The sequence below is a fragment of the Salarias fasciatus genome, chromosome 7, assembly GCF_902148845.1.
Source record: "Salarias fasciatus chromosome 7, fSalaFa1.1, whole genome shotgun sequence".
NCBI classification, from domain to species: Eukaryota; Metazoa; Chordata; class Actinopteri; order Blenniiformes; family Blenniidae; genus Salarias; species Salarias fasciatus.
In genome coordinates this window covers 19171019-19190924 of record NC_043751.1, presented here as the reverse complement: position 1 = coordinate 19190924, position 19906 = coordinate 19171019, and the positions used below count along the sequence as shown (strand labels likewise).

General features: G+C 43.0%; 1 protein-coding gene across 2 annotated transcripts in view; it reads right to left on the bottom strand.

Moving 5' to 3' along the window:
- Positions 1–19906, bottom strand: part of scaper (S-phase cyclin A-associated protein in the ER) — a 55581-nt gene that overhangs the window by 34722 nt on the left and 953 nt on the right. The window contains exons 2-20 of one of the 2 annotated variants that reach the window (XM_030095685.1): positions 15845–15962; positions 14913–14989; positions 14437–14625; positions 11589–11689; positions 11055–11171; positions 10444–10571; positions 10073–10359; positions 9223–9585; positions 7808–7975; positions 7624–7690; positions 7405–7522; positions 6817–6928; positions 6236–6376; positions 5978–6133; positions 5744–5886; positions 5049–5130; positions 4790–4942; positions 3531–3638; positions 272–408 (exon numbers count right to left, since the gene is read on the bottom strand). In XM_030095685.1, coding sequence (XP_029951545.1) covers positions 272–408; positions 3531–3638; positions 4790–4942; positions 5049–5130; positions 5744–5886; positions 5978–6133; positions 6236–6376; positions 6817–6928; positions 7405–7522; positions 7624–7690; positions 7808–7975; positions 9223–9585; positions 10073–10359; positions 10444–10571; positions 11055–11171; positions 11589–11689; positions 14437–14625; positions 14913–14989; positions 15845–15962 — 2765 coding nt within the window. The remainder of the gene's footprint in view (positions 1–271; positions 409–3530; positions 3639–4789; positions 4943–5048; positions 5131–5743; positions 5887–5977; positions 6134–6235; positions 6377–6816; positions 6929–7404; positions 7523–7623; positions 7691–7807; positions 7976–9222; positions 9586–10072; positions 10360–10443; positions 10572–11054; positions 11172–11588; positions 11690–14436; positions 14626–14912; positions 14990–15844; positions 15963–19906) is intronic. The other variant, XM_030095686.1, reaches the window with a different exon arrangement.

Here is a 19906-nt window from a genome sequence, read left to right as displayed (position 1 = left end):
CTCTTTACAGGTGAAAGCCGGCGGGGGGGGGGGGGACGACACGGATCGATTCCCAGCTTTGCTCCCCAATCACAGAGAGTGGTCATAAATTAGGATCATCAGCGTTACCTTGACAGCCAGGATGCGCATAACATCTTATTTCCATCTCCTTGTCACTCATAAAAAAAAAAAAAAAAAGAAAAAAAAGAACATATCCCGGCACAGTTTTGTCCTCCAGGATCTGTAAGAGGATGGTTAAGAAAAAGAGATGAGGAGAAAACAGACGTATTACCTGGAGTTCATTCTGGCACGGAGCTTTTTCGCCTTCTTTCGCGCCTTCTGCCGCTCCTCTACGTCTTTCATGCTCTCAGAAGAAACGGAACTGTCTGTCAAAATATCCACGATGTATTTTTTCAAGGAAAGGTGCTCCTGGAGGACAAAACAAAAACAAAAACAAAAAAAAAAAACATTAGTGACCCCTATAATCAAAACACAGACAGATAATCCAAAGTAAATAGGCTTTTACTTCAAATATAAAACTAAATGACAATTTTATTGTGCCTTATATATTTTATAAGTTTGTGCTTCTTTTTCATTAAATTCCACAAACCGATCACACAAAGTATCTAGTTATTAAATGACGACCTTCAGACTGACTTCTGACTTTTAAACCAGTTGATCTGACTATAAACACAGGTGCTTCACAGATAACTTGCACACAAAGTTAATTTCTCCCATAAACCAACTCAAACATCAAATTACTTAGACATTACACAAAATCTGAACTATGTCGAACTTTTTTCATTTATTCTGAACACTTTCAAACTACAAATCAACATCATTCAATCGGTTAGATTAAAATATGGCATCATATTGTAATAAAGCTTTGTTACTTTTAACCTGTGCTTTACGTTATGAGACATGATGACATTTTTGTCAAAATTAAAATGAAACTCCAGCAAATATCAGCGTCAGAGGAGACTGCATACTTAGGAAGTGCCAGAGAATTCAAGGTCCAACAAATAGCTCCACATGTCTCAATTACGCCACTAGATCCTGTAATTACCCCCAAGACTCTATTGCTCTTTAGAGGACACCTGCCCACACACGGACATGTGAAAGGCCCGGAGGTGTCGTTTCCTGTCTGGCCCTGTCAGATGATTCTGATATTTGGGGGGGTGGGTGTGGGGGGGTGAGGAGAGGGTAACTCAATTTCAACCGCATGATGCATGTGCACAAAACTAATTAGTCAATTATCCTGTCACCCAGCAGCCCCAAAAGGAAAGAATGGCCCTAGATAAAGGGCTTCCATTCAGCAGTCGAGCTAACCTGTGTGTGGGAAGGAAGACAGTTTAGTGAGTCTCCCTGCACCTGCTGTGTGAATGGAGGTTTGTCACTGAGAGGTATTAAACGAAAAACTAAAAGCAGGCGTCATGAAGCCGACTGCAGTGAGCCGAGGTAAACTGGTGCAGTAGAACTACCGAGTGAATCTAAGGAGTTTATCATATCGACCAAAAATGACCTTAAAAACCAGACCACGCCGGTTACACAGAGGACATCTGAATTATCGAGAGCGACAGGCTGATTCTGAGATGATAATCCCCTGCAAATTAAATCAGGGTTCATTTTATGAGTATAAATTTTAGTTTTTCAGCATTTACGACAAACAAGTGTTTGTCAGTTGACGCATAACGACGAGGATGCTTTCCCAAGGGTGCAGCTACCTACTGCCAGAAATGACCTTTGGTGTCAGTAACACAATCTCACTGTCAACATTTTCAAGTGATGACACAATTTAACTTTTCACAAAAGAGGCACTGCTTCTTTTGTCAAATACAAATACTTCTACGGCAGGCTTACATTTGGCATAAAGGAGAGAGCCATTTATGACAATACAACAAAATTAAATCATCAAATCACCCAAGCTTGAACTGTCATTGGTGATTTGAACTGCACCCAGCGACAGTTTAAAATTGCACAAGTCGTACTCAGTCTACTTAATCAAAACTTATACCTGGATAAGAGGCTTTTGACTTGAACTCTTAATTGCTTTTAAAACCAAGGTGTTTTTGTTTGAAAAGCATTCAAATGCTTTCAAAGAATACTTCAATATAATGCTCTATAGTCTTGTCACTATGCCGAGATGATAGATGAGCTCTAAACTCTGAATGGCGCCCAAGCTACAGCAGCATTTTAGACATTTTATCAAGGTTCTCAAAATTGATGTGGCTTCAGTGACGAGCCCTTTATGGTGTTTGCATTCCTCAGAGATGTAAAAACACAAATTTTGGCGTTTCATAGGAAATCATGAGTATAAGACACAACCTGCATCGCTTTACATCAAAAGACAAGATGAATGAAAAGAATTACATCTCCAGCTCTGTGCACACACAACGATATGGCCTTGAGGATAATAGTATTTCCAATTTAAATCACAAGTCTGGAAGAATGAGAGAAAACGACAAAACAGGAAGGCACAGGGCACTTTCCGCCGGCTCCCACTGAAAAAACTATGAAGTGACCCCTTCACAGCTGAACCAACCATCTTCACTTTAATTAAAAACCTTTCATTGCAGGAAGAGTTATAGAGCCACAGTCTGGAAAATAGTTGGCAGGGGTTCGAATGAATCCGTGAAGAGGAAAATGAGCTTTGATATAAATAACAAAATGGTACAAATTTCTATGCAAACAACGTCTCTGAATGTGTACCTATTGGATGGTTTCTTCATTTTCACCTGTGATGAGAAAAAGCAGTTGCAGACATTTGAATCTTAAAATGGCCCAATGCAGTGATAAACTTAACCATAATGATCCTTTTTTTTTATTATTTCTGGGAGTTTTTTGAGGAAAAGCTGCTGGCAGCAATGACACCATGCAACTAATCCAACTATTATGGCCACTCCAAATTTGACATAATGTAAAACACGGCAAATATAAATGACGTATGGTCCACAGATGTACAATTTACAGTGTTATATCGGTAAAGTGCTCCTCTCCATTGCCTTGTTTATCATACTGTCAAGCAGGGGGGAAAAAAAATGACCTACGTTTGAAATGGAAATGATTTAGAGGAAAGGAAGACAAGGGTATCAATTATTCCTCACTGAAGAGAGCCTTGAATGAAGGAGCTGCCGGGGCCAAAGGTGCCGCGTATAGCACCAACAGATGTCAGCTCCACAATGAGCTCTGCTGAAAAGCCAATCTCATATTGCAGCTCGAGAGGTTACCTTGCATTAACGAGCTGCCTCCCCATGGAAAAAAAAAAAAAAACTGAATGACAAAAAAAAGAAAAACCTGGAGACAAGAGGGTGATGTCAGCCTTCCACTGAAGCACTGAACCCTAACTGTGTACATTTCAAGGCTCATTTGTAACGTCACAAAGCCGTGGCTGTATAGGAGAGGATGCATAAACAATAATAATGACCATATCGTAAAAAGGCAACTGCTGTTGCATCTCTTTGTCTCTGTACAAGACTGGAGCAGCAGGACGGGGGGGCCGCCCGCTGTGGCAGAACGAGTGGCTGTTTGTTCCCTGTGTGGGCGATACGCACCACTTCCTCGTCGGACAGCTCCCGTCCCTGGATGCTACTGCTGTCTCGAACCGCCTGCTGGTGCCTCTTGCCCTTGGTGTGGCTGAACAGGTGCACCTCTGAGGTGATCTACAAACACAAACAGAGGTCAGGAAAGGGTGAATCGGGCTACGTAGAAGGGAACTTGAACTTCTATTCCTGACGAATGGCTTAAAAAAAATACATATCCTAAGTCAGATTTCACTCATACTTTTTGTATCATCTTAACACATGACAATTGGAGCACTGTGCAAAAAGCTTAAAGTTGATGTAATATTACACTACTAATCCATCCTGTAATATCAGCAGGGATTTCTCTGATTGGCCTCAAATGAAAACAACCCCAAACATACGGCCGTTGTTTATTAGGACCTGCCTTCAGAAGAAGAGAGGAATGTGGGGTCCTGAAAGTGATGATGTGGCCCCCACAGAGCCCGGGGGGACCTGAACCAGACTAGATGGGCAGACAATCTTTGTTTAGCTCTCCAAGATATCTTCAAATAACCTCTGTGCAAGTTTCTTTAAACTCTTAGGTGTGATGAGACGAATTGATGAAGCTGTGAAGGCAAACAGTATAACCCCCTGAAACAAAAAGCCATGATATATGTGATTAATATTGAAATGGCTGCTTTAGGACGACTCTGAACTCATAATAGTTTTCTAAATAAATGTAGAGCAGCTCTAATAAATAGCCACTACAATAGACCAAATAGATCAGGGACTGTATTTGTCCTCTCTCTGGAAATAAGGCCCATTATAGTTGGTTTGTGTTTAATATCATTAAATAAAGTGCTTGAAGCTGACCTGCTGGTGATCTCCGGTGTCGAGATGTCAACCAAGGTCATATAACATCTTAACAAGATTCGCTCTTCCACCCTTGACCCTCCCCTTTATCTCAAGCTGCTTCGAAGACTCAAGGTGTCCCACCCTTGTTGCCACGGTAACCAGTTAGATGAACGTGTCTGCTTGTGAATCTGTTGCCTGATGTTTAAAAATGCATAATCGCACGCAGGCATAAATCTTATAAACCTCAATGAAAAACAGGTTATCACCAGGAATGTGTGAAAAATGCTGAAAGGCATTTGAAGTACTGAGTAAATAAAGAAAAAGAATGCTCAACACATTTCCCTACAGCAACAAAACATGTAGAAAGTTCCACAGGAAAAAAAAATCTACTTGCTGCATATGAGTTATAGACACCAAAAATCAGGCAAAGATCGATGCGATCAAGATTTACATACCACAACACCACACAGTGAGCACTGTTTCTTGCGCTCGTACGGCGTCAGTTTGGGGGCGTAGTCTGTGTTCGCATGTCGTCCGCTGCTGAGCTCGGCAGCCTTCTCTTTCCTCTGTTCGATTTGCTCCATATGCCTGCGGCTGCTCTCGTCATGCTGGCCGAGAAACCAGAAACCATGGGTCATACGGTGAATTTGGGGAGGGGGTGCAATTCCTGCAGGATGTCTGCTCCAGAGACACGGTGGCATGGGACAAACTGACCTTCATCTGAATTTTCTTCTGCAGCTCCTCCATGGCCTCCTGCTGAGCAGCACTGAGAGCAGCCAGGCGCTCCTCTCGGTCCCTGCAGGTGGAACGTAGGAAAACTGTGTCAAGGCAGTGAAATTCAATGCAAGTCTCATGCTGGTATGGCTACCTAAATATGTACGGTGAATTCATGAATCAAATTACTTTAATAGGTTGTACGCAAAGCATGCTACATAACCTATAATGACAAATGAAACTATATTTTTCTGGATTGATCATGAATCATTGGAAAGAAGGTATCTGGTGTGAAGCTTGAAATGAGTCAGATTTATCTTGCTTGTTATAACTAGCATTGAGAATAGTACAAAAAAGAAGTTCTAGTAAAAATCGAAAGGATACATCATGTTCCAGACAGAAGTTGTACATAGCTTTCATATTACGACAACACAAATTATAAGCAAGGACAGAATCCCTGAAAACTCATGAGGACAAGGCAAGTTACAAATCATGGATCAGAAAACAATTATCTCAGAAACCAATCTCAAAATTTCAAAAACATTTGTCAATGGTCCATAGCTACAAATTATTGGACTGAGCTACACTCCTAACCATTTTTCCAAATTCAATTTGTAACTTAATAGAGCAAATAAAAAGTGACGGGGTCTGAATCCTTCCTAGATCCACCAGATACTCCCACAGTGAATACAAACCTGGCTCTTTCCCGCGCTGCATCCTCTCTCGCTTTCTCTTTTTCCTGCCTCTGCTGTTCGATGCGAGCCTCCTGCTCCTTCCTCTTCGTCAGCAGCTCCTCCACTCTTGCCTGCCGCTCTGCTTCCAGAGCCCGCTTACGCTCCTATGTAGAAAGATGTATATGCTGGACATGTAACCATTTGTGAAATGCAGTGATTTCGTTTTGAATGACTGGAATGAAATGGTGGGATTACCTGCACAGCTTCATCTCTGGCCTGTTTCTCCTCCTGCCTCCTCTGCCTGTCTTCCTGCAGTTCGTTGAGGCGTTGTTCATATTCATTTAGCTTCGCCAGAGCGTCGTGTCTCTTATTTTGAGCCTCCAGAGTATTGATGAAAGCGATTTCATTCACCTGTACACAAATTTATACTTGTGAAGAAGGATGTCTAGCATATAAAGTGCATGAATGAAATTTCTTTCAAGCTGCGACATGTCAGGCGGTGTTCTCCTCTACCTTGGCCTCTTCCTCTTGGGCCTTTTTTACAATTGCCTGAAGTTGTACTTCTCTCTTTAACTCTGCATGAAGGAGCTTTTCCTCCATCATCTTCCGCCGCTGCTCCAACAACTGCTCCTTCCATTTCCTCACCTCCTTCTCCTGCAAATAGAGACGTGAGAAACAGGAGTGGTGACAACAAAAATGAAGGTTACATTCTTCAGGACGACACACACACACACACACACACAATCGATGTCTGAGTTTCGACAGTCTCCAGCAAGTCCGTGTGGGGATTAATGAGAATACGCACCACTTCACGTATTTATGTGGTTAACCTGATTTACTCTAGGACTCACTCATCTTGCTATGGTCTGGACTATAAAAACAAACTTCATGAAAGGCTGTTGATTTTGGCTGGGGGTCTGCCTCATGGCTGCCTGCGGCCAGCTGGCCGGGATGTGACTGAATGGGGCCGTAATATTTGATAATTCTATCGAGCTGTGCGCTGACAGAACCTCTCGTTGGCGAGCCAGGCGTAGCTGAGTTTGCATGGGGTTTCTTCAAGGTGCTTTCCGTCGTCGTCGGCGCGGCTTACTCACCCTCTCCAAGAGCTTCTGCACTTTGAGTGCCTTCTCCTCCCGGAGTTTGTCCCTCAGCTGCTGCGCCTTCAGCTGCTTCTCCTCATGTTTCTTCCATGACTCTGCAATGGTCCTGTCGAAAATATGGAAACAAATCTTTCATCTCCTTCCTTATCAACAACGTCCACAGCAGACAGACTCACTCGGGGTCTGCACAGACAGTCTGGGAGGTAGTCCGAAAACAAAGAAGGGCCTGAAATGTAACATGAGACTTTGACTTTCATGACGCTGAGTTAAATCCCTGTCAGAGTTGGGTGAGAAGTTTGAAAATGAGGGTTGAAGATAAAGCTGAAAAAAACGGACTGAACTGTGTAGATGCTATCCTAAAATGAAGAAAAGAGAGAGAAAAAAAACTCTATTTAAAGAAAGAGGATGTGATATCAGCTACTGCTGGGTGTCAAACTCATTTTACACATTATTTCTCAACCCAGGTTGTATTTGCTACTTCTACTTCTTTTTTTAACAGCCTTCTACATTCTACAAGCTCATTCCGCAGGTTTGATTATATTTTCACACCCAAAATTACAGCTTATAAAAAATGCTCGCTACCGTTTGCGTGACGGTGAGGACAGCTTCTCGTGCATGTGGATCCCATGTCCAGGAGGCCGTGCAGGTTCCTCTTCCACCATGTCCCCCCATGAGGTACTCTGACGCCACGGTTCTCGAGCTAAAGGGCAGGGCAGAGAATAAACATGTTTCAGTGTCGTGTTTGCTTTTAGAAAAAAATAAAAATACAAAAAAAATTGGGGTTTTTTTCCCCAAACCAACCATCATAATCTGCCAGCATGTCACTCCAGTCTATGTTGGCTCCACAGCCTCCATTGCCAATGCCAGTCTGTGGAAAAAGTGTTTCGTTGATCCGCAGTACAGTAAAAATCCAAAAGTCTTTTTTAAACGCTTAAGTAAATTTTACATTTTCAAAAAGAAAAAGAAAAAGAAAAAAAAAACTTACGGAGAAGTCGCTCTCGTTGTCGGTCTCCAGCTCGTTGTTCTCGGCCTGAATCTCTCGGGTCAGCTGCTCCTCCTCAGCGATGGCGCTGGCGATGGCTTCCTCGTTGGCTTTCTCCAGCCGGTCGGCCAGCTCTTCCTTTTTAGCGAGCACCTCCGCCATGGACTGGGGCTACACACACACCCACACACACACACACACACACACACACACACACACACACACACACACACACACACGGCACAGATTCCACCTCACACACTTTTCACACTTCATGTTCAAATGAAGCAACCACAATAATCCTGGGCCAGCTTGTGTTTTTCTCCTCCAATGCAGTGTTGTGATTAACATTATATTGTGTTCATCAGTTATTTTTTACTAGAAGCTATTTAACAATATTCTTTCCAAAAGACCTCTTAAATATAACTCTATAATGTTAAGCATTCTTCATCAATAGAGGATAGTTCTGATGTGTAATTTTCTGATAACTGTGTGAATCTTCAAAGTGTTACTAAAAAAAGGAGAAAAAAAAATTCATGTGATCTATGAAGATTTCTTTTCTTTTTCTTTCTTTTTTTTTTTTTTTTTTTTACAAAACAATTGGTCTGACTTGTATGTGGGTGCATGGATCAAGCACTGAGGAATGTACTCTATAAACCCAATCACAGCTTGCACCACACAATATTCACAATTATCACAAGTGAGGAAGCATCCAAAAGTCATGCAGGGCACAATGACAGTGAGGATGAAGAGATGGTGGAAGGAGGTAAACTATGATTTTGCTCATTTAATTTGGCTGTTAACTGTTTCAGAGAGTTTAAGTGATTTTCAGTGACATGTAAACAATAAGGGCGTTTCACAGATAACCTGGGGCCAGCAATGAATTTAAATCTACTGTAAATGAGTACAAGTTTACTGAAAACATGTAATTTATGCTTTACATCTTATGTGAAATTAGAGTAAAGTGTTGTTCACTGAACATCTTACAGATAGATGTGCAGTTTTCTTTTTTTTTTTGTTTATATATTTTGTTTGTGTGCAAGGAACTCTGCATTACATGATGCTTGATAATGATTTATAGCAGAACAAGCGTTCACTAAACGCCAGGTTGTTTCTTTTAAAGCATTTTTTGTGTACAAAATCCTAAAAAAAAAGCACTAATAAAGCTAATCCAAGTTGAGAAAATACATTTGGGAAATACCCTGGAAGTACTTGCTTGAGTACAAAAGCCATCTACTCGCAGCTATTCTTGACAGTCAACGGTACTATAACAACACTACAGAGAGCTATGCGGTCTTGCCGGCGCATTTTTTTTTTTTTTTTTTTTGTCTGGAGGCTTCCTAAGACTGACTTTGTTTAGGCGGTGGAGGACCCGGGGGGATCCCTGCCCTCCCAGCCCTCCATCTCTCAGCACTCACAGTAGAAAGCTCTGTGGGGTCCAGCACACTCTCCAGTTTCACCGCTGCCATGGGAGCCTCAGTCTGTCCTGGAGCAGATGTGGCCATGCCCTGAGACGCGCCCCCCTCAGCCGCACTGTCCCCAAAGGTCAACAGTGCAGTGAGCCCGTCCGTCTGGGGCAGATCTGGGGACGTGGCGAGGTTCGGAGCGGGGACTGGGACTGGGACTGGGACTGATAAGGTCATGTCTGCTGATGGGAGTGTGGTTGTGAAAGGGGTGCACTCTGGGGCTTGGGGTGGGGTGAGCGCTGCTATATGGGGAGGCGCGTCTTCACAGGGTGCGTCGACACACTGCCCCGAGTCGCGCACGCTCTCTGCTGGGGGCTGCACCGACAGTCACACACAAACACACGCAGTCTTCATTAAACACATGCATATTTTCCAAGCAGTTCATGAGAGCAGTAATAAAAAGTCGTCACACCAGTCAATGCTCACACGGCTAAAACACAAACCATGCAGGGAAGCTGCCACTGACATGCCCTAAACATCAAGTAATGCTTAAACTGAGCAAACTGGGACTGCAGCTTTCTAAATCCACCGATCACACTCTTACCAAGTGTGTCTTGGTGAATCGTCTGAGTATTTATAAGATGAATGAGAGGACTTTCTGTCCCTGAAATGTCAGTATACAATCAATCCCATCAAAATGGATATGCCTGTCTGGACAGTCCGTCTATGAATACCGCGGAGCCCAAAACAAAAACAAATACGGCTGATAAAATGGTTTAGTGTTACACTGCTCCTTGTAAATAATTGATATCCAGGGACAAGCTCGGGCAACGAGACATCGCACGGTGCTGAATGTTAGTACCTCCATTATGTGCCCGTTCACTGGACGTTCAGCCTCCTCCAAGGGCTTGGGTTCCGCAGGGACTGGATGTTTATTGTCCGTTTGAGTCACGTCCTTGTCCCGGGGGCTACCGGGAGGGAGCTGCTGCTTTTCCTGCTGTGTCGGATGCGACTGGCTGCACTTGGCGCTCTCCTGCTTTGGTGCCATGTGAGCCGAGGCAGGATTGACCTTGGCGGCTATGGTGGCGGAGCGGGGTTTGGCTGTGCGTCCCCGCTGTACGGTCATCCAACCCTCGGCATCTTTTTTACCTGGGAAAAACAACAACAACAAATCCAGGAGATGTCGTAACCGTTCACTAGGTAGAACGTCTGGCTTTGACGGGGATTTCCTACCAGGTTTCTCAGCGGGGAATGTGGTCGGTTGGCTTGAGGCTGAGACGGACTGAGAGCACTTCACCCGGTCGGCCCAGCTGGGACCTGTGTGGGAGAGTCGAGCTGCAGCCAGAGCTGATGGGGGACCGCTGATGAAGACACACAAACATGGAGAACGCACTTAAAAACAATCAAACTTGCACCTGAAAGGTGAATCTTTTACTGCCAGGAGGTAGACTTTTCTGTAACGCTTCTGATGACAGTGTCTGTCTGACCCAACAGTAGAAGCTTCCATTCTGAGGCAGCACAGGCCTGCGGTGGAGCACGGGCCTAATTCATGATCAATATCCATTTCCTGCTGGATCAGATTACAAAGCGGTGCACATATTGAACCGATGCTTCAGCAGTCTTTAACTGACACTTTCATCTACACCTTCCACCCATTCTGAGGGCCGAAAGTGAGAGACTCAACAAATTGTATTAAAGAAATGCTTCACCATCAGCCGTCATTGGCTGTCTTGATATGATCACTTTCTGCACTCTCTAACCTCTTCCACAACAGATAGAGCTGCCTGCGCCTGTTCAAGATAAACAAAAAACAAAACAAAACAGGATTGAAAAGTAAAACTCACCTGAAGTTGAGGGTGCGGCGTGCCCCTGAAGAGGGAACCATCCTGTCGGTGGTGGAGCTCGGCATCACATGGCGTCCCGGTGACATCTTGCGCACCTCCCAGGCTAAGAAGGGCGGCCTGCACAAGGTGAAAGTGGCACCATTCATCAACACTGCAGCTATTTGAATTTTTCGTAGCTAAACACACACAGAAACTGGGCTCGCATTTGGCGAATCATTTCGACAGGTCGATGCACTTGTCGCAATGTGAGGAATAAATGAAGCATGTATAAGTTTGAGTCTGTCTTATTGATTAACAGTTTGCTTTAAATGAACGAATTGGGAGGCGGCACGGCGGCTTCCATTTCTTAGTCAATTTACGGCTGCAGCGGTCAGTGTGTTAAAGAGAAGCCAATAAACTCATGGATCTCTTTGAATTAAAGCCAAGGCTATTGATCCAATCTGTTTGTGACTCGCGACCAGGGACCAGACACGGGCGCTTCCAGTTTCTACTACTTAACATGACAGTGAACGAGACAAAGAGGCACTGAATCACCTGTTCTGGGCATCTGTTTTCTCCAGCTTCTCCTGAAGCTGGATCCAGTCTATCAGAGCTTTGAAATCCCGAACGTAGTTGTCAAGCATCATCAACACCTCCTAAAGATGGAAGACACAGGGACAAGCACAAAGGAAAATTACTGGAATACAAGAAAAAGATATCTTACGCAAAACCACTACAAGTCTTTAAAAGAAACATATTCATAAATGTGGTTATTAGTGTGTTTTCCTCGGTTCCTGTTTAATCTCAGGTACACCTAAAAGCCAGAGGTAAACTTGAGACAGATAATTGAATGTTTTTCCTTCACTCTGGGAAATTTGATGACTTTTTTTGTTTGTTTTGTGAAACAAATATATCTGTTTCAGGCAGTTATTTATGGTAAGTGTGATCAAGACTAATCATGATTAAGCTTGTGTCACCGTATGGTTCCAGCTCTCCCAAACTTCCCCGCCAAAAAACCCCATACAGACAAAAAGATTAATACTCTCAAAATATTATGAACATTATGAAAGTGATATAACTGACAAATGAAGAGGCAGTTCAGCCCTATTCAGCTCTTGTACTCCTGCAAAGAACTTCAACTTGACAAAAAAAAAAAAAAGACCACACAAAGATCTCAAGCTGACACTCAGAAGTCATCAGCAACACTTGACTGAAATCTTTGAAAGAGAACAGAAACGGCAGATTTCTCATAACAATGCCTGTTATCTGCACTTGGACCACAGTTTTGGTAATCCAGAAGGCGACAGGCTGTGAGGAGGTTATTCTTCCCCAGAGTGCTAATGAAACGCACAAGACACGGCTGATTGATGGGGAGCGTGAAGGGAGTGGTAATTGAGAGTAAAGCTCCACAGTGCTTTTAGTTAATAGGCAAGTCAGGCCAGTGAAAGATGTGTCCAGCAGCAGGTCTGCTGATTAGGGCTGGTTAACCGCCAGAGCCAGCGCCGCGGCTCGGCGTTCATTTGGTAATGACGATCAAGATGGAGGGAGGTTTTCTGGATCTCAGACCGACAGCGACTATTAGCACCATAAAGCGACTTACAGCACGGTAACAGACACACTCGCCAAAATATACCCCACACGGAACATTTTACGAGAAGAGGCTGATGAATGTTTAACCTTCAAAGAGGCATTGCCATAAAGTAAGAAGACCAATAAAAACCTGCAGTCCGTATCTTAAAACACCAATGAAAGGCTCAGAAGAATATACCTGAAGAGACCTCAAGTACAGAATCAATAAACCCTGAATGAAAAAAAAAAAATCCAAATTTGAAAACCTGAATTTTGATGAGGTTGAACAACCAACATCATGGTTTTAATTAAGACTTAATTTTCTAAAAACTACAAAAGTTTCAAAGATTAAAGGAGTGTTGAATTTCAATATTTGAGAAGATTATTAAGTTACGTCACACTTCTCAAACCAGCTGACATTTAGAAAATATTACAAGCTCTTTATACATTGATTTAGAGTTATTCTAGACTGAATGAAACAACTCCACAGTGGGCACTGAAGCACGTGAATGTTGCTTTTTACAAAAACCATGACAAAAAAAAAAAAAAAAATTCTCTAACTTTAATGAAACTTTAAAAAAGTTAAGCATATTTATAAGAGGTGTGACGATATGTAAAGATATACAAGGACTTATTCACCTTACTTTTACTTAAAAACCTCACTGCACTCATAGATTCTTTCACTGCTTTCTCTGTGTAACATATCCGATAAAAAACAAAGGAAGAGTTGCTGGTTCGTGAGCCAGCGGGTGCTGGGTTACAGAGCTTCATTTATAAGCATGTTTGAATAATTCTGCCGTGCGAACAACCTCCCTCTGACTGGGTAAACATAACGGACCCGGCACTGAGAAACTTATTCAAAATTACATAAACTCTTACAGTAACAGGCCATGCCGGAGAAGTCGGCACCACTTCCTAGCGATGACGATCGTGTTTGTGTTTTATAAGTTAGCAGCCTGAACAATGTGGGCTGTCTGTGTGAGAGCACATAATGCAGATTGCCCACAGCTCCGCCGGGGGATTGTGGCTGGGGGCAATCGGAGTGCTCTGCTTCCCCTCCAGATGACTCCGTCATCCATCAGCGTCCATTAAACCCGGGCTGGGTGAGATGGGGGATTATGAGCAGCGCCCTGCTTCACGGCCATTAGACAGCATTAAAGTGTACAAAAGATACGGTGGTAGGTGGAGGAGAGGGATGGAGGAAAAAAACAAAAAACCAAACATGCTTCGCAGCCTGTTGTGTGACACATGGACAACTGACAGCGTGCTTATCGCACCGCAGGGAGCTGCGCCGGGGCGCTGTCAGCAAGCCGACCACACCAGAGGGAACGGGGCTGCGCTGCTGACCGCAGACCGTCACCCGAACAGCCTCATGAAACATGGCAGAAGGATCAATGAAACACGGGCCAGGCAATATCATTCAAGTATGACCAACAATCAGAATGTCGCACAAGGTCTAGTGCGCCAAAACTCGTGTGGTTAAAAAAATTTAGATGCGCACATTTTACAACATAAAACTTGTTAATCTTTTTTTTTTTTAAATGAAGCAAATAGAAAATTGTTTATGGCTTTGACAGTTACATAAGTCATTTGTTAAAAGTAAATACTCATCATGACAAAACAGGGAGACTGGAGAGCCAAGAGGAATCAAGAGGAATGCAGACTGTGTGAGAGAAATCCCATTAAGATCTCAATGTCCCCCTCTAGTGTTCATGGATTCACCTCAACGAAAACTTCACACTGAACCCATAAAGACCTGAAAATCCTGAAACTGTGAAACAGATTTCAGCCTCAGGATTCTGTTATTTCCCCATCTAAAAGCAGGCGGACCAACCTTGCATTCCAAGACACTCTGATCAGATTCACACGTGACGTAGATCTCATCCACAGCCCGGCGCAGGTTGTCGAAGAGGAACGCCCAGTAGCGAGCTCGCAGGTCCACCTTGCGGGGCTGCCTGGCCTTGGTGGGACTCTTTTCTGTCCCCTTTTCCAGCAGGGCTGCTTTAGTTTCCAAACCAGCATTCTGTCCAGAGAGACAACGAGTTAAATGTTATAGTGTCCCATACAGACTGATGCAGCGGGAAAGGAGTGCACAAAAATTTAGTTACTTCAAAGACTAAAGTGTGAGCACTTGCTCCTCTGTCCTCTGATAATGATCTTTCCCCCCAGATTGACTCTCATAAAGCAAAAACTGAGAACTGCATTACACTCAAAAAAGAGGCACTTGATTTTAGTATTTGTAGCAAAAGAGGTAGAGAAGAACAGGATGTGATTGACTGGTGAAGACTGCCCTCTAGTGGGTGGAAATACCTGTTTTTTGTTTCTTTGTTGTCCACAGTTGATCCTCTGAGACCTGGAGCTGCCACTGGAGTTGCCTTTGGACTTTGCTAAGCAACAGAAACAGAAGTTTACCCTTCATTATTGATTAAATAAACAAAATAAGGTGATTCAACAACAAAACTATGTGATTGTTGGATGATTAACCAGGCTTCATTCCTGAGGATCTGTGACATTTCAAGAAAACAGCTGACCAAAGTGCTAAACATAAAACAGACAGATAAGACCATAAGGAAGAAACAATGGAAAATGTTCCTACAGTAACGTAACCATGAAGTCAACGCAACAAAAACCACGTGTCTACAAATGATTGACTGATCGGAACTGGACGATGTATCATATTAAAAGAACAAACCACACTCAGACCTCAAAGTGGAAGGCTGTGACGACAAAGTCTGCAATTCAATCCCAGTATAAAAGAGGCCTTGAATACGTCCTGAAACTGACCCACAAAGGAGGAGGGGAGTCGGAGTGACAAAGTGAGGAGTTCTGGTTGGGGTTTTAAGTAGGTTAGGCTGCAGTAAAAGAAGTCTCTTTTAATATAAATTCTTCATAAAGTGAAGAGGGACTTCCATTTGACGTATAAAATTTTAAAGTTGAATATTATCAGCTTTCCTCCTTGAGGTGACAAGACCTAGAGGTGATATGTCATATGATCAAATAGAAAAGACAAATGTAAACATAGGTCCTCTCACTGTTTCCCATCTGATCTTGTATTACACTACCCAGCATGCTCCAGGAGTGAGATCACAGTCTCCTGCTGACATTGCCAAAAGCGCTCACTGTAAATGCTCTAAATAAAACTTCCTCCGCTGGCCTTGAGATATGAATTAGACATCTGAATTGAATGGTACCTTCGGTATAAGAACAGGAACACTAGCATGGCAGGGCTTTGTTTTACCAACCTTCTTCCTCTTTGTTTTCGAGAGGTACGCTCCAAGCGATGAGGTTACGAGCCGCCCGGCCTTCTTCGGCAACTATCTTTCGCACTTTGTCATGGCTGTTGGAGCGCTGGAAAGAGGCCTGCGGAGAAGACAGGAGGCTTCATACATCAAGCCTGACGAGATTTTCTTTTCATTGCTATACTCGAGCTGTGATGGATAAAGTGATTTTCAACGCCAATGTATGTCACTCAAAACAAGGCTCTGATCATATTAGGAAACTCTGAGAAAGACACCATACAGCATGACAAACTCAAAGTGTGTCAACATTGATAAAATGTCTAAGGGAATGGTCTTTTTTTTTTTTTCTAAATCAATTTCATTACATGACATGCTGCGAAACCCTGAATCCCATCAGTCTTTTACTCGATGGTGGCGTAAAAACCAACAACTGAGGCAGCTGGAGAACTAATCATATAAAGCTTGTTCGTGGAAAATTTAAAGAATGTTGAGAAAGTTATAACGTGTTAGCCATGTAGCCAAAGCCTGACGCATTTTATCAATCTATACCAGAGCTTAACAATAGTCCCAAAAGCTATTTATTAAACATCAATGAGCTTGTTTTTTTTTTCTAAGTGTGAAGGGCTGCCTCCTCGGGAGCTCAGGGCAGCAGCTCAGGAACAAAACATGTCAGAAAAAGGAAATTATCTAGTTAGCTAACTTCAGGTTAATTTTGGCAGAATGGTGAAGATTGACCAAAATCAAACTTCAGACATGATCTTGGTGGAATAGCATTAATGCTCCACTATCATTCTTTCTCGTTTGCAAAGCAGTCGCACCTTTTTTCTTTTTCTTTTATTTTAAAGAAAGCTAGGATGGAAAAGTGTGTGAAGTGTTTTGTTACCTCTTAGAAAAGAGCTATGCTATCACACTGACTTGATATAAATGGGATGAGATGAGATGTTCCGTGGCCACTGTAGTCCATTTATATAAGGCACTCAGAATTTAATTAGGTTGGATTTTCCCGTAATTTCTTACCTTTCCTAACCTCATCTCTAAAACTCCCTTCACAGGACCTGAATTTTGAAGCTCACTTCAAGTGTTGTTGATTAAAAAAAATGTTTCTTTTTTAAATATATTTTTATACAATAACCAATTACTACAATTATGTCATTGTGATATTAATCTTTAATGACAAATCATTGATACTTCAAAAAGAAAAAAATGACACAGCTTAAATCTGTTTGTATGGTCAGAACAATAACATCTGCGTTTGATAGTTTCCCCACAAACATGCATCAATAACATCGGCAAACCCAACAATTACAAGTACTGACACTCATGGGCTCGAACTGTTATCATAAAGTTCTAGTAACACAGCCAAAAAGGACAAGTGCTGTTGCTATGGTTACCTTCACTCATCTAACCTACTGATTTTATGTGTACAATACAGTAAGTACCATCTGCAAAGGCATATTTCAGTGTCCCTTAAATAGTTAATGTCATCATGTAAAGTATTCAGTGTTTTGTGATGTTTTCTATCTTACAAAAATGTAAAAAAAAGAAACATACAGTCCTTTTAAGACTTTTCAGAGTAAAAAAACAGCAGGTGCAATCTACAGGAGCAAAAAATATTTGAATCAACACATCTCAGTTTTGTGGCAAACAATCTTTTTTAACTTAAGCACCAGGTATTTATAAACATCATAGGTAGTTCTAATGGATAATGAATGAATCAAGCAAAAATCAACTTTAACAGCATGTTGCACTTATTACGTAACTTATTGTATTATCCCTGACTGTGGCTGCAGGATAGTTTTCAAGCTACAATGCTGCAGCACTGAGTGCATGGCGGACGTCTACTGGCAAAGGCTGTGTGACAAGCAACAGCTAGAGGCAGAAGCGCTAACCCCGCTCCGTGCCCAGCATGCATCATGGTTGACCTACACATTGAATATGCATCAGTGAACTTGATTTTAACCCCGGGTGAAGCAGGCATTGTGAAACTAAATAAATGCTGTGAGATGTCATTCACTGCCTGCCTTTCTCCACAGGAAATTGGGATGAAGCACAGCATCAGCGTCTTTTTGTCTCCCCGTCTCACAGGGAAACGATTTCTCACTTACAGTAACAGTTTGGTTGGACGGCTCATGCATTATTGCGCAACAGAAATATGCAAAACAAGGAGCAATAACAAGTGCAAAGAAGGATGGATCCACTGGTACATTTTGTCTTAGTAATCGTCCATCAGGAAATGTTATGATTCCAGGCAATCTGGTTACAAAACAAGCCTCTAGATATCGACTTCAGTGTTATCATTCTGAATCTTCCACTCTGTGCTCTTTCTCCCAGCAGAATAGCCTGTACCACTTCTGTGCACAATTCATAAATGATTTAATCTAATGGAGACGAAAAACAGACCAAACTCAATTTTTTTTTAAAGACCAATATAAGCTGGAGGTGTGCACTTGAACCAGAATGCTAGCTGAAGCTGACATAAAAACCGAGAGCCAGTATTTCTCTTAATAGTAAATGAGTCATGGAACACACCGTTCCTCTCTTTTTCTGGCTGTCTCTCACTAGCACCATTATTCAGACAACAAACCTACTGCAACATTTTTATTCTGCCACACTTGGACTGTGTTTGAGGAAACAAGTGCTACTGAGACATAACACAGAAAGGAAGGCTTTATTTCAAGGCGAACGCAGTAATGCGAGCATGGCTCTTCCAAGCGTTACACATACAGTAACAGCATGCGTGTATCGGTCTGATACTATTTAATGTCCCCAAGGGAGATACCCAGCTGACCTAGTTTTGGTAAGCAAAATTCTTTACACGTCAAGTGGCCTGAGATTTCTTTTGCCAAGTCGAAAAAGACTGCAGAGATAAAAGAACATCAAACAACACAAGCATGCAAAAATGAGCCACTGGGGCTGGTCAGCATCAGGACACCGTAACCTATTGAAAGACTATGTTTACTCTCTGTTTCCTGGGATTGGCAGCCACCAGATGACAGACGAGCGTTTTGAGAATACCTTACCTACTTGCAGCTGATGGCTATCTGCGGTTGCAGCCTTCAGGCAAAACATTCTCTTGATCCACTTAATCAGCTGCAAACAAGCTGTCCGAGTTGCACCTTGAAGCATAACTTTGGCTGGCTTTTTTGACCGGGCAATACTCACACATGCAATAGAGAGCCCATTTATTTTCTAGACTATGCTGAGTAAGAGGCAAGTATAAGGTTGCCCTATCGGCAATGTCTACAAACAGATGCAGTAAGACATAAGTACCAAAGCAAGTGAGAGAGAGAGAGAGATACATTGAAGATCATAGTATAAACAGATACATACGGAATAGAAGTAGAGTCTGTAAGCAGGTTCCTCGTCCTTATCCACTCCTGACATACTTAGTAGCCCACTTCAGGCAACCTGTTCCCCCTCACCAGCCCCGCCACTTGTGCAAGGTGACATCGTCATCTGACAGCGAGACCAAAATAGACTCCTACTGTGTAGTCCACACTGCTATGGCAACTTGTCCAGCTGTGTCAACTCCTCTCCCAGTGGCGACAGTGTTCAATAGCCCGGTCAGTCCTCCCTCCAGCACTTTGTCTGTTCTGTCCGGAGCTGCTCTGGCTGTAATCTAGCCTGAGCTCCTTGGAGCTCTGCTGAGTTAGCAGCCACTTCTTAGGCCCGGACTGGCTGCCCGCTGCTCCCTATCTGTCTGCCACTCTCCCCTGCTCACCACTGCATGCGGCTTCCTATATTTACAGCTTCTCTCCTCATCGCTCCCTGCTCTGCATCAGAGCCCCCACTCACTCTCTCTCTCCCTCACTCTGTTTCTCATCTCTCACTCTCCTTCTGCTCCAACACTGTGCAGTCGTGCAAACAGTAGGCCTGCCTCTCTGCCCCCCATCCTGTGATGCCACTGATGATGGTATAGCTGCAGGGTCGGAGACAACGCATTAGCCACACCAAGTGATGTTCTGGATATGATTGGACTCTGCACTCGGTGACTCAGAGGCTGTGTAGGGACAAGGCAAACAAACCCACATGGTTTGAATGAGTACAACTGCTGCAAAGTTAGAA